Raw genomic sequence first — 13,439 nt, forward strand, 5'->3', positions numbered from 1 at the left:
AATCAAGGTCCAATTGAACGAAAAACATACCAGCATCTACTACTTCTTATTCTTCCACTACTGTAGCTAGAAGACCACCTATAGCGGCTCGACACGTGTCTTTGTTTTGTTTATAATTTTTTTTTTAACTCCGAAAACTGAAAACGACGTAGTTTTCAACTTCAGCACTGTTTCTCCACATCTCTACGACTGATTTCGCGTGTTCCTCTTCTTCTCCACCCACCCCGCCGTACCAGTCATCACCTTCTGATTCGTGATTTCTCTTCCACATCCTTCTTTTTCTCCACATCAATCTGAAACCCGACCTGTGTGATTCTGTGTATCCTTCCTCTTTCCACCCACTTCTCACCAATCCATCAAGTGGGTCTTTTCCGATTGATCTGATGAAGTTTTACTTTCGGCCGCCGCTTGATGTTTCCAACCATTCACGTCTCTACACCTCAATCCCTCAACTATTCATTCGTCATCCCTTCTCATCAGTTGCCCAACTTTTAGGGTTGAATGCATCAACAAAGGTCAGTATCAATCCAAATCTCCATTAATTTTCTCCATTGGGTTGAATTTATTTTGTACTACACCAACTCTTTTATCTCTGTTATTGATTTTTGTTAATGAGATTTCAATTTTTTAAAATTTATATATTACAGCTGCTTGATGTGTGTTTATGTCAGTATAGTCAAATTTTGGCTATAAATACCCCATGTTGTGAACTCTCATTCACACCATTCCCATATCCCAATCCTTCTGCTTGAAACCCCCACCTCTATTTCATCTGATTTCCCTATTCTGTTTGAATGCTCATATTTCATCTGATTTCACTGTTTCTTGCTGTGGAATGGGAGGGCAATTTTTATGTCATTTTATTATCAAATTGCAGGTTCATCTTTGCGGCATACTTGCTTCCTGGGGATTTAAGCAGAGAAGGAAGAATTGAATGTATGCAAAAATGGCATGGAGAGTTGTTTTAGGTGGGGTTAGCCATTCACAAAGATGAGATACTTCTCTCACTTAAAGTCTCTATTTTCAATGTTTCTCCTTATATTCTTTGTTTCCTTCCACCAATTACTTTAATAATTACTTTGGGATATTTATAATTCTGGTCTCCTCTGGTATTTTATGTCATTTCCAGATTCTGGAGTGTTGGGGTTGTGCTGTTTTGCCTTTGGAAGAGAGCCTTGCGGGTTTGTTGATGGCTTATGGCTATATATGGATACAAAGAGACCCCTCTATGTATAGTTTATGTAGTTAGCCTTTGGGCATTTGGTATTCCCTTATCTTTCTTTGTTCTGTTTTAGTCTTAGTTTAGTCATTCCTTCTGTTTTCTCCTCTATTGTAATTCTATTGTATTTGGGTTGAGGCACCCCCTTGTGCTCCCTTTAATACAACTCTTTGGCTTATAAAAAAACTTCAATAATTACTTTGAAGAGCAAAAAGAGATGGAATTCAGGTTTTTCTCCCTTTTACTAATGCTGTCATACTACTAAAGGAAAGGGAAATATTTCTCGGCGGTTGAATTTGTATTTTTATATTTTAAGTTATATTGTGTTTCCAACTATGTCACAAATAGAATAAGAAAGCTTTGGCAAGTAGAGAAATCTGATTTAGTATCAAAGAAGCGATATCTCATGTCATGTACCATTTAGTGTCATGTCTTTATGCAAGATCGTTAATTTAGAAAACTAAAGAAGTTTTAACCAGATTTAGATATGGATTTCATTTGCTAAATATTCTGTTTAGCCTCACTCATGTGGTTACTGAGGTGGACTTTAGGGATGTTTGAGGGCTGAATTTTTATAGTCGTAAATATTAGATACAGAGTGAGTATAATGGAATGTTGGCAAAAATTACATGGAAAGTGGTTTTATGTGGGGTTGGCCAGTCCCAAGAGTGAGATTCTCTCACTGAGAGCCTATATTTGAAATGGTTATTCCTTCTTTGTTGCCTTCCATCAATCACTACAATACCTATCCTTGAATATCCATTGAAGAAAACAACATTGTTAATGGGACCACAACCGTGTTCTTTCATGCTTGGAGTGCCTTTGTGGCTTTTTGTTATTTTCACTGACAAGTTCCAATTAGAACATGTTCTTTTATTGTTGGGGTAACTTTGTGGCCTTATGAGATTAACTCAGTTTAATTTGAGTTATAAGTGGGTTAGGTTTTTTTTATGCCTCATTACATTTGCTGATAAGCCGTGAATAGTATTACTTTTTTGATACTTGCCAATAACTATTAGAAATAATTGTTTATTGTCAGTTATCTTTCTTACTTTCAATCTTGCTTAAAGTATATTTAAGAGCCAATTACTTGCCAATAACTATTAGAAATAATTGCTTATTGCTCATTACATTAGTTTCTTTCATTGCTTGGACCAGGGATCTTGAATTTTAAAGCACACATTTCCTCATTCTGTTTATAATTCTATAGTTTTATTTATTCAGATATATGGTTATTATTAAATGAATTGAGGCTTTATATTTCATATTTAGTGTTGGACATTGCAATTCTGGATTCAGCTTTTGACTTTTCTGGTGTTACTGGATTCAAATATTCACTGATGCTTCTGCATTTCTTTTTTCTGCTTAATTTTGTATTTTGGAATTAGAGTTGTTTGTTAGAATTTAGAACCTCTTGAGTCTCCATCACCAATAAAATGTGTAAATTACAAGTTACTAGAACCTGTGGAAACATTTCATGTGGAAAAGTTGAATTACTCCCTTTTGGAGAAAGTAGAAGCTAAGGTGCATTACATCACTCTGCTTTTCTAACTGCAAAAGGCTGAATTGAAGGTGGTTTTTGTTTTTATTTCTTCTTTTTCTGGAGCTTTCCTACTTTCCCTTACTAGGAAAATGTGATTCAACACTTGCCTAATATTTCTATGATTACAGTATAACATACATTTCAGAGAATTTAAGAGTCAATAAGGAAGCCACTAATCAAGAAATTTATGTATTAGCTATTCAAAGGTTATGTTTTCATGATGTATTTTCTTGCTGTGATTTCCAATACAAGGTCCTTATGGGATAGTTTTATGCTATAGGGACACAGTAGGGGATCTCCTAAAGATAACAAGAATCTCCACGAAGAAATTGAAACCACATAATACTCCTCATGCAGCCATAACATTGAAGTAAAAGATCAGGTACTAATTAATTTATGGTGTTGGAAATATAGAGTTTTAATCTGATTTTCTTTTTAATTCAAGAAAACTGCTTTAATTAACATGATCTTGATGCTTTTAAAAAAAAAATTAACATGATTTTGATGATGAGTTTGCAAACTATCAGCATTTAAAAGATTAAACCAATTTAGTATGTTGATAAGCTTTGAAATGCATTAAACTATTATTGACTTTGAATCTTGCATCCTCATTGTTGTATTTTCTCTCTCCTGTTGGTTTCAAAATCATTATTAATACCCTTATGTTGACTTATATATTGAATAAGCCTGAGCCATTGTAACTTCATGACTTGCTGTCCACACATGAAAAGAAGTGGTGGACGTGTTTGGAAAAATTGTTGAAAGATCTTTAAACTTTTGGTGGATAAGTTTAAGCTTTTGGCATATTCACTTTTTCTTTCGCACATGAAATTTTGTTTATATTAAGTCTTCAATTCATGTAGTTTAATCTCTTGCCATGTTCATTTTTTCTTTCAAAATAGATACTTTAGAGTCAAGAGCTTTATTTTCAAAGATTGTTTTTCAACTTTTTCGTGCTGAAGCCACATTCTGATTTGGCAGGTGCCTTGGGGATGAAATATGTGTTTGCTGAGAGTTGGGCTTCAGAATATCTAAATGTCATCTTATCCAAATGGCCAATTGAGAGGTGGAAAGTTCCAGAATGCTGATAAGGTTGATGATTTCAGGTTCCTTCTTCCTCTTATATTTCCATTGAAAAATTGACACTTTCCATTTTTCATCATGAAAGTAGTTAGTTAAGATTTTTGTTAAAAAAGACTGCAATAAGAAGTGTTTATGTGTTGCAAGAATGTGTTGAAGGCCTCAATTATTGTGCAGGAGAATCAGAAAATGAAACTGTTTAGATCATCATGAATTGTGGTCATGTATTTACTCTTTCTCACATTAAGCTACCTATGAGTTACACTTGCAGGGATACACATAGTTCTCATTCTTCTTCATAGGGACTTTTGTATCATGCAGCAACGGAAAACCAAAGGAGCTTAAGGATTTTAATGAGGTATGGCCGTATGGCACAATATTCAATTTTGCAATGTGTTTTCTTTACCGTGAATGATTGCTGATTATCTATTTCTTTAATTCATTTTTTTCAAATGTACAGGGTTTCTATTTTATTGTTTGTGCCACTATCAAATTGCCACAATCAGTTTTCTGTTGCTAATAGGGTGAAGGCCATCAATTTGCAGATAAAACATTCTTGGATTTTGGATAAGATGTGAATCTCACTCCTTCTACAGAGAAAGTAAGACAAGGATCATGAAAGTGTTTGCAAAATTTGAAAAGTTGTGATCATTTTTCCATTGGAACACTTCATTGCAGTATGTTTTCCATTGGAACCCTTCATTGCATGTCATCATGTTTTCTTTTACTTATTCCTTAGTATAAGGAGACATCAATGAGTGAAGGAAGATCCAAATCTCATTAGATTTTTTCTTTTACTCTCTGTCATAAGGCTCACACTTCTACTTTTTTTCTTCTGTGTGTCCATGTTTTTATATAATTTTTTTTAACACTACTCTGGTTTTCATTGAGTGCTTCAGATTATGAAAATTACTATGCTCTTATTAATTTTCTTAAATCAACTTAACTAATTCTGTCTATTTTAATCTTGCTTCTCATATTGTATTTGTTAGACGTTGCCTCACTCTTCAATTTATCTTTTATAGTTTCAATTCAAAATCGAACAAACAAGCTTATAATCACAACTCTGGTTTTCTTCTTTCATAATGTATTGCAATTTTGAATTTATGCTTTTCTATAGTTGGGGATTTCTATATCTCCTTATGCACAATGTTATATCAAATATTGAGAAGAAAATTTATCAGAAAGGGAGTGAGCTACAAAATAGGCAAGTAACTGCACTTCAGTTAGAGGATAAAGTGAGATCTTAAAATGATTTGATGCCTGCCATATACCAATGTGTGTAGTGTGTGATTCTGTGTCTTTAGAGAAGTAAATATGTATTATATTTTTATAAATAAGAACTGGCAATGTTTCTGAAATTTAATGGTGTATTGCAGAAATTGAAGCTCTATTGCATGAACTTGATGAGGAAGAGATGCAAATGGATGAATTAGCAAAGAGGACTATAGAAGTTGAAAGAATTCATTCCTTGAGGTGTTGATGCTGTTAAACCTGTTGAAAATGGCTCATGACAAACTGCAGCTTTTAAACATGATGAAAATATTTATACAAATATAGAATAGTTGGTTGGTTGTCTCATACAACTATTGGTAGATAGGGATAATGAGTAATAGCTTTAGTGTGATGGTGTTAGATGATCATATGTGAGGGAATTGGATAAAGGGATATTTGAAGGAAGGTGATCATGAAAAAGGCTACATATTCTCATTTGATACTGTGCCGAAAAACAAAAGACTTATAGATGCTACATAATTGGTTCTTATCCTTCGATATGAATAATATTGTTAAACTATATTTCACCTTAAAAAAAAAGAATCTACTTTAATAAAGAGATATTATAAGTGTGAATATCACACAAGCTCTAATTTCAAAATTTTAACTTTAATCTCTTTGGCCAAGGTTAATCAATTTTTTTGATTGTGTGATTGCTAAATCATTGTCTATACTGTTATGCTTTTTTTTTTTAATTAGCTAACAACCGACAAACTTTCAAAGAGCTATGTGAACAACAATGTTTTTTAATCTTATCAGCTTTGTATTACAGTTTTTTTGTCCTTTTTCTTTCTGTATCCTATCTCTTAAAAAACCAAGTATATGTTTAATGTGGTTTGACAATCATAAAATTTAATCTTTTCCTTTCAGTGACATCATTAAAATCTTCTAGCTAGAGAGATGCTTGAGAGTTGAGTCAAATTGAACAATTTTGGTCTCTAAATGAAAGTTGATTCCAGGGTGAGTTGTTTTTTTAGCTACCATCATAATCAAAAACCACAAAAGCACACATAACACACCTATACTAACGAGAGTGATTATAGCTGGACCAGTACAGGTTAACAGAATAACAATAAATTGTTGCTAAAATCTTTGGGCATTACCTACAGAATTTAAGAAACCAATTAAGTTAATTGGAGGATTTTAGTGCATGTAACTTCACTTTTAAGGAACTAGGATCACTTGTCTTTTGCATTTTAATGCATGTAAGCTCATTTGCAAGGTCATTGAATAATGTTTTGTTGACACTTCTTATCCACATCCACCTTAGATATATAGGAAGAGAAAATAGAGAAATGTGTGGAAATGAGATAGGAAAGAAAGTGAGATATGAATAATACTCTTTGATGTGTAAATATTTTCTTTTAGTTTCAAATATCTTTCTCACAGTCTAATATGTTATTACATTTCAGTCAACTTTTCATCTTTTACCGTAAAGATTGCGCCAAAGTGCAAGTCGACAGGGGTCAAACACAATTTACATTTGAAACTCATCTAATTCATATATATAAGAAAGATAAAACATTTAAACATAAACATAAGATAATAATGAGATATAAGTGTTTGACTAATTGAAATTGTACGTCTTAGTAAATACATCATTGTATTATTCCATATATATCAAATACTCAATAATTGTAATTAACAGTGGAGTTCGTAAAAAATTATCCGTGCATCGCACGGACAAACGGGTATAATACTAGTTCCCAATAATCGTTCAGATTAGGATCTTCTCAAGTGTTTTGAAAATGTTCCGTGAAAGTATATGTTTCTCTTCATAAATTACAAAGAATCTCACTTATTCAATACATATGAAGAGAGAAATATACACAAATTTTCAACTTCATAAAACTTAGAAAATTTGCATTTGAGAGGATCCCGACGAATTGATATCAGCCTTTTTTTGGGCTTGAATTCTAAAGAACTTGATCATTGAGGCAACCACGTTTTTTGTAACACTTGGTAACATACACATAGCTTTTAGGAAACACTTCAATTGAGTTTTTATTGAGAAGTTTGAAATAAGCTCAAAAAATTTAATAAATGTTTATTTGTGAGCTAATCTAAATAACTTATGAAAATTAGCTCAACTATTTCTAATAAAATCATAAGCTAATTATATAAATTATCTCAGACTCTTGTGATGATGTTTTTAGTCAGACGTAGAGAAGGTCAATCCCTCTAAATATCCCTTTCCCCACGATTTTTTATGTGCATGTTGCCACTGGAAAATTGTAATTCTTGCATTCCTCAAAATAAAAATAAAAAACGTCTTCATTTGTATAGTTAACTGAAAATCTTAGGCAAAGAGGTATTGTTCCTGAACTGTGAACTCTACTGTTACCTATATCGGTTTTAATGGTTCACTAATTTTGTTTTACAGAAAAGTTGCTGCCGAAGAAAGAACAGAAGCAAACTCTATTTCATACACTGTAAAACTTGTTTGTCTAAAATCTACTTGTGAAGGAACAAAAAAATTCTTCACTGTTCCCTATTTGCTCCACTGAGTTCATTATCGTAGGATTCAGCTCCAGTATTATAAGATGTGATGGAATTGTTATAATTCTGCAGAAAAGTGAAACGTCAGAATAGATATTAGAGCAACCTAGATAATGTATACGCATCAATGAAAAAAACAAGGGTAGATATAAGATATTTGTGCCAGTGTATAACAAACTTGACTTGCTTAATGTATAACTAAAAAAAATCAATTCAAACTATCATGACTCGACCTCTTGAGAAGCATCTCTACAGAATTACCCAAAAAATAACAGAAAGTGTGATAATACCTGGCAAAACCTCTTGTTTCATTGAAAAAAAGATCATAAAAACATTTTGTATTTACAAATATAAATAAAATGGAATCATCATTCTGTAAGAAACAAAAACAATAATAGTATTTTTCCTATTAGGTGAGGTAGGTTAATAGAGATCAAACAATGATATTGGGCACTAATTTAAACCAACTGGATCAGAAATACTTAAAATGGGCATTCAAACTTTCAGATAATACAATTTGCAAATAATACAATTTGCTTTGATGAAATTCAATCTCCTGCATTTTGTGATTGTGATTTATATTCAATTGACAGATTCAACATTCAGATAACCAAATGCCCTGTTCACAGGGGAAGCAATACTCGATTACCGTAAATCGTTGGAAAATAAAGAAGTCCCATGTCAATTGAAACTAAGAGAAGCATAGGATATAAATTATACAGCTTATTGCAATGGTACAATAAGCTAAGGCGATTTGGACAAAGTAGCAATTTTCAAGCATAAATCCAAAAGATCATCTCCTCTCCCAAGGTCCAAGACTGGGATATAATAATATCAAGCATGGTATCAAAAAAGTTCAAATGGTCTCACAGCCTATTGATGATTCAAGGGAAGACTCGAGACACATATATTGTGGAACTTGAAATACGAGTCTAGACTACGAGATTGAAGACAAGACAAATGGCATCTAAAACCGACCAAAATATAGTTCACTAAGACTTTTGAGGGTGAGTGTTCGAAAACAAAAGAAGTAAAGTGGATATAAATTTGGAGTGCATAAGAACAATAGGCCAAGACTTTTTGGAGAAAGTAGCAAATTTCAAAGCACAATCACATAGGCAAAGATCAGCTCCTTCTCTCCCATATTCAAAGACTTGGATGCCCCCCGCAATACACAACATAAATATACTGCATTCTAAATTTCTATTGCTATATAATGATTCATGGTCATCTATTTTATGGGTCACATATAAATAGAAAAAGCATTTTTTCATGTTAAATTTATCCACATTAAAAACCAAAAGAAAAAAAATATAAGAATGATCAATTATATGATCATTATTAATCAAGAACCTAGAAGAAAAAGAAGAATATAGATAAAAAATTCAATCTTTTGAACATACACACAAATATTCTGTTTAACGGGCTAGTAAAAGGGATAAGCAGATGAAGATCTACAAACCGTTTTAGCGAGACCGTGAGCTGACATAACTTCATACAGCTTGCGCATCAGCACACCTTCTTCCACCTATAGATACATTACAAAATTTCAGGAATTCAAGTTGATGTATATGACCACCAAATGAACTTGAGTTCAATAAAAAGCTAATAAAATACAAGTTCAAATGAAGTTTGAATATTAAACTCAAACAGAACTGCAACATGAAAGTCACCACCATCAGAAGGAGATGAGATTTCAACCCGGATATAGACAGCATGAAAAAAATACCCATATTTTCATACTTTGCACTCTCTCCAACAAATAAACTAGTAAGAATTAAGGAATGCAACTCTAGAACACAAACGGTCAATCATAACCGAACATGGTTTTCCAACAAGCCATTAAAATATGTGTTATGAACATATCATTCAGAAGATAAATCAGACAAGGAGCTGATAAAATCAATGGGAGAGAATGTTTGGTTGTAAGAGATTGAAACTAGATACCAAATGAACTAGATTAATAGGATAACTAACTTTCCCACAAGAATTTAGTATCAAAATGCAAAGACAAAGGAGCCATCAACTTTGCCATATAAGCAGTACATGTGAGTGATTATTTCAAAGGAAAAAATTGAAATCAAATGAGCAAGAATAAAAGTTTAATTGATTAGTAATATCAGATGTCAGGTATCAAATTCCCAATAGAAAAATGCAAAAAGTCCATACCATAGAAAAACAAAGAATGCAAATTCTTAATTAATTCTCTTGATACAAAACAAAGCCCCAAACAAATTGAAGCGATAGAGAAGTGCAAACCCTAAGAATGAAAAACGAAATTGGGGATATGAATTGAAAGAACCTTGAGTCTTAGCTCTGCACGCAACATGGAGGTCTTGACTTCCTTGAAAACCTCGTTTTGCTTATCTATATGCCTGTTCATTCACCAGAAAACAATATAGAATGAAAAACAGTTAAGAAGAAGATTATGAATGAAAGTTGAGTAGTTGGAAGAACAGTGTCAGTACTTGAATAACTCTCCAGTGTGTCTTGGCTCGAAATTTCTAGGTTCCATGCTGAGTGATAATAGCAAAAGCGAATGAAATCTGCGGTGGCCGGTGAACCTAGTGAAGGTGATATAACAGTGCCAGTGCCTCCCTCAAGATTACGTACGAAATTACGTTTTTATCCTTAAGTAGTCATGTCATGTGGCCATATTTTTGTGAATAGTATTGACAAATCAAATAGTGGGCTTTTTTTTGGTACATGCCGGGCTTTCCTAATGAGTAACTATCATCATATAATTCTTAAGGAATGGAACCATAGCTGCTTAACTTCATAAATATGTTCATGTGCTTCTGTTTTTGTCCATCAATCGACCTAGATGCATAATTTCCCTTATTCAGCTTTATATATATAATTAATATTGATATTTATATCATCTTACATATATTCATTTTTCCCACTTTCTCTTCAATCAAACAACCTAAAAGTTAGCTTATTTTTCGATCTCTTTCTTTTCTCTCACTGCTTTTCTATATATATACCAAACATATCATTAATAAACTATCCAAACCATCAAAAATAAAATTATGTTATATCCTATAGTTTGACATATTGGTTCCAACAGTGGCGGATCCAGGACCCCGGGTCAGGGGGTTCAAATTTTTCAAATGAGCAAATCGATAAAAATATACATAAAAACAACTGTAATATGTTTATACATCAGAAATTATACAAGAACATAAACACAGAAAGTGAAATTAAATTAATCAATCCCACTACAAAAGACCATAACAAAAACACAGAAAGATAATGTGGAATTTATTTGTGCTTTTAAGAGGATTGTGTTGTAGTTTGCTTTTGCATAACCCAGTTTGGTAGTATTCCATTTCTTAGACATAGCACTATATGTGGCTGCTATCATATTCTATAACACTGGTATGAAGTTTTTGATTCTTTGTTATCATGAAGTATTTCAAACTATTGCATATTTGCACAACACAACAAGGATTAACCGACACTAGGGGGATTTACCTTCTTTAGCTCTTCAAAAGTAAGAATTGATATAGATTGCATAGTGTCATATTAACAATGATAAAGATTTCTCCTCCACTTAGCCTATTATTGTGTCTAGTAGATTCTCCATGCATTATGCTATCAATGAAGTTAAAATTCACAACCCAACACAATATTTTCTTTTAGAAAAGAGAAATTCATTGATAAGGAATAAGCCTCGGGAAAACAAACTCTCCTAAGTAAGATAAAAGGTTCAAAGCAACATAATAATAAAGCTACAGCAATGAATAAAACTACAGCACTAATCAAAACAAGGAAAAAAAAACTAGAGCACTTGAACAAAAGAGAAGAAAAAAACGAAACAACAGCATAACAAGTCCTCACGGTACTCTTTCCTCAGGTTCCACGACTCCACAGCCAAATTAGCTCAAGGCAAACAAACACCCTTCCTTCTCAAGAGACAGCAAACAACATTAATGAAGACAATCAAAGAGACCTGTAATAGCAAGCCTTCTGCAGCATAACATTAGACATGCCCAACATTCCCCAACTAGACACATCATCTACTAGATCAGACTTGCACAATCATTTACTTCTAACATATAGTGGTCAATTAAGTTCAGTACCTTCAAAGAATAACATACAAGGGTAACAAGGCTATTTTTTCTTTCTGGTGGACTTCATTTTTTTTTGTACGCCTACAAGGTGGTTCAAAAAAAATGAAAAGGACCAAAAATACCAGTAGATATCTGATTCAGATTTCTGAACTACATAACTACTCTGACAGTATAACACCAACTCACGTGTAAACTAGAACTGAGAAGTTTATATTATGAAGGCCATTTGCTAAGCTAGAAATTGACAAGAACACAGAACATGAATGGCCTTAAGAACAGCATAGACAAAGTGATAATCAGGTTGAACCAGAGCTTGGATTAACCTCGAAAAACCTTGATAAAACCCAATCAACCCATTCTATAAGACCACTGATCACCTTCATAGCTCATATGATAATCAGGTTGAACCAAAGCTTGGATTAACAACTAACAAGCCAATCATACTTTGAAAACTTGAAATTCCTATTTCTTGCATCATTTGAATGAAATTATGACATTTGAGGAAATCAATTTAGGGAAATCAAGTTTGAGAAAGGAGAAGAGAAAGACAAGAAATCAATTTAGGGAAATCAAGCTTGAGAAAGGAGAAGAGAAAGGAAATCAATTTTGTCATTTAGGGTTAGGAAAATCAGCCATACCTGTAGAACCGCAGAGCCAGAGGCACGGCTGGACAGTGGTGGTGCGGCGGCCGGCGTGGTGGTGGCCGGTGGTGGTGCGCGTTGATGGGTGAGAGTGCTTGTGGAGTTGTGGTGTATCGTGAGAGACTGAGAGAAATCAGAGAATGAGAGTGAAGAGCGTGAGAGAGATCTGACGTGATGAGTGTGTGAGAGAGGAGTTGGGGTCTAGGGTGCAAATTAGAATTCTCAGGGGGTTCAAAAAATAAATACTACAGGGGGGTAAGTAGGATTTTTTTTTTTTCAGGGGGTTCAACTGAACCCCCTGGGCTGGCTGTGGGTCCGCCCCTGCATGGAACATGCACATGTTATGTATGTGAAGGAGGAGGTTATGATATCCTTTGAATGTACAGACTCATAAGCGGACACATTAATGACTCCGACCTGTGTTTTGTCTCTATGCTCAACGTCACTTCATATCCATCTCATTCTAGGACTAGTTTCTATACATCAAATAATTATTTTTCCTTCAAGATGGGCATTGGTATTAATATCACTGCATCCTCATTAAATTCCATGGAAAAAAAATGCATACCTGATACTGCACCTTCAAAGTGCGGTACATATAGAAATAATAGGAAAATGTGTGTGGTGGTATCTATAGGAACGTACTTTAATTTATTGTTGATTTTTGTTTGTACCTCACAATACTCATGTATTATTATATGAGATACTCCCTAGTTTCTTGTGTGAGATACCTAACAATGTCCCTGATGCCCTGCCCCTGATTGATTTGATTAAAAAAGTCATGATCCCAAGAATAAGTGAAGAAGTTTATAGAAGAACAAGAATTCATCCATAACCAATAATCAATTGGCTTAAGTCCCCCTTTTTACCTTGTATGTCATATGTTTATCCCAAAATGTCTTACATAGATTTACCAGTAGTTCATAGTTCATACACTCGATATTGTTTACATTTCTGGTTGGTTTTAAACTGATTTTATTGCTATATTTTAAATGCAAAAAAGATTATCATAAACTGCTTGCAATCTTAATTTATATTCTTTTACTACACAAATATCATAATACATTCTTCAATCAAATTAAATCTAATCTTAATTGATTTCTTTG

General features: G+C 33.3%; 1 protein-coding gene and 1 long non-coding RNA gene across 6 annotated transcripts; one reads left to right on the forward strand and one right to left on the reverse strand.

Annotated features, from left to right (window-relative positions):
• Positions 1–222: 222 nt before the first annotated feature.
• LOC130722051 (uncharacterized) lies at positions 223–5,587 on the forward strand. 2 transcript variants are annotated; one of them, XR_009013753.1, is made up of 8 exons: positions 223–515; positions 878–968; positions 1,130–1,263; positions 3,043–3,144; positions 3,744–3,868; positions 4,114–4,200; positions 4,303–4,443; positions 5,222–5,587. It is a non-coding gene; the product is annotated as an uncharacterized LOC130722051 (long non-coding RNA). The 2 variants fall into 2 exon arrangements; XR_009013754.1 differs by having other exon boundaries at positions 3,744–4,200; positions 4,388–4,443.
• A 1,786-nt stretch (positions 5,588–7,373) lies between these two features.
• LOC130723081 (uncharacterized) lies at positions 7,374–12,544 on the reverse strand. 4 transcript variants are annotated; one of them, XM_057574006.1, is made up of 5 exons: positions 12,331–12,544; positions 10,085–10,162; positions 9,919–9,991; positions 9,079–9,144; positions 7,374–7,682 (listed from the first exon to the last, which is right to left on the reverse strand). In XM_057574006.1, the coding sequence occupies exons 2-5, from the start codon at positions 10,129–10,131 to the stop codon at positions 7,599–7,601; spliced, it is 270 nt and encodes an 89-aa protein (XP_057429989.1). In that variant the 5' UTR covers positions 10,132–10,162; positions 12,331–12,544; the 3' UTR covers positions 7,374–7,598. The 4 variants fall into 4 exon arrangements, with proteins under 4 accessions (XP_057429989.1, XP_057429988.1, XP_057429987.1 ...); XM_057574005.1 differs by having other exon boundaries at positions 10,085–10,180; positions 12,331–12,543; XM_057574004.1 differs by having other exon boundaries at positions 10,085–10,436; positions 12,331–12,541.
• Positions 12,545–13,439: the final 895 nt, after the last annotated feature.

The sequence above is a fragment of the Lotus japonicus genome, chromosome 6 (genome assembly GCF_012489685.1).
Source record: "Lotus japonicus ecotype B-129 chromosome 6, LjGifu_v1.2".
Taxonomy (NCBI): domain Eukaryota; kingdom Viridiplantae; phylum Streptophyta; class Magnoliopsida; order Fabales; family Fabaceae; genus Lotus; species Lotus japonicus.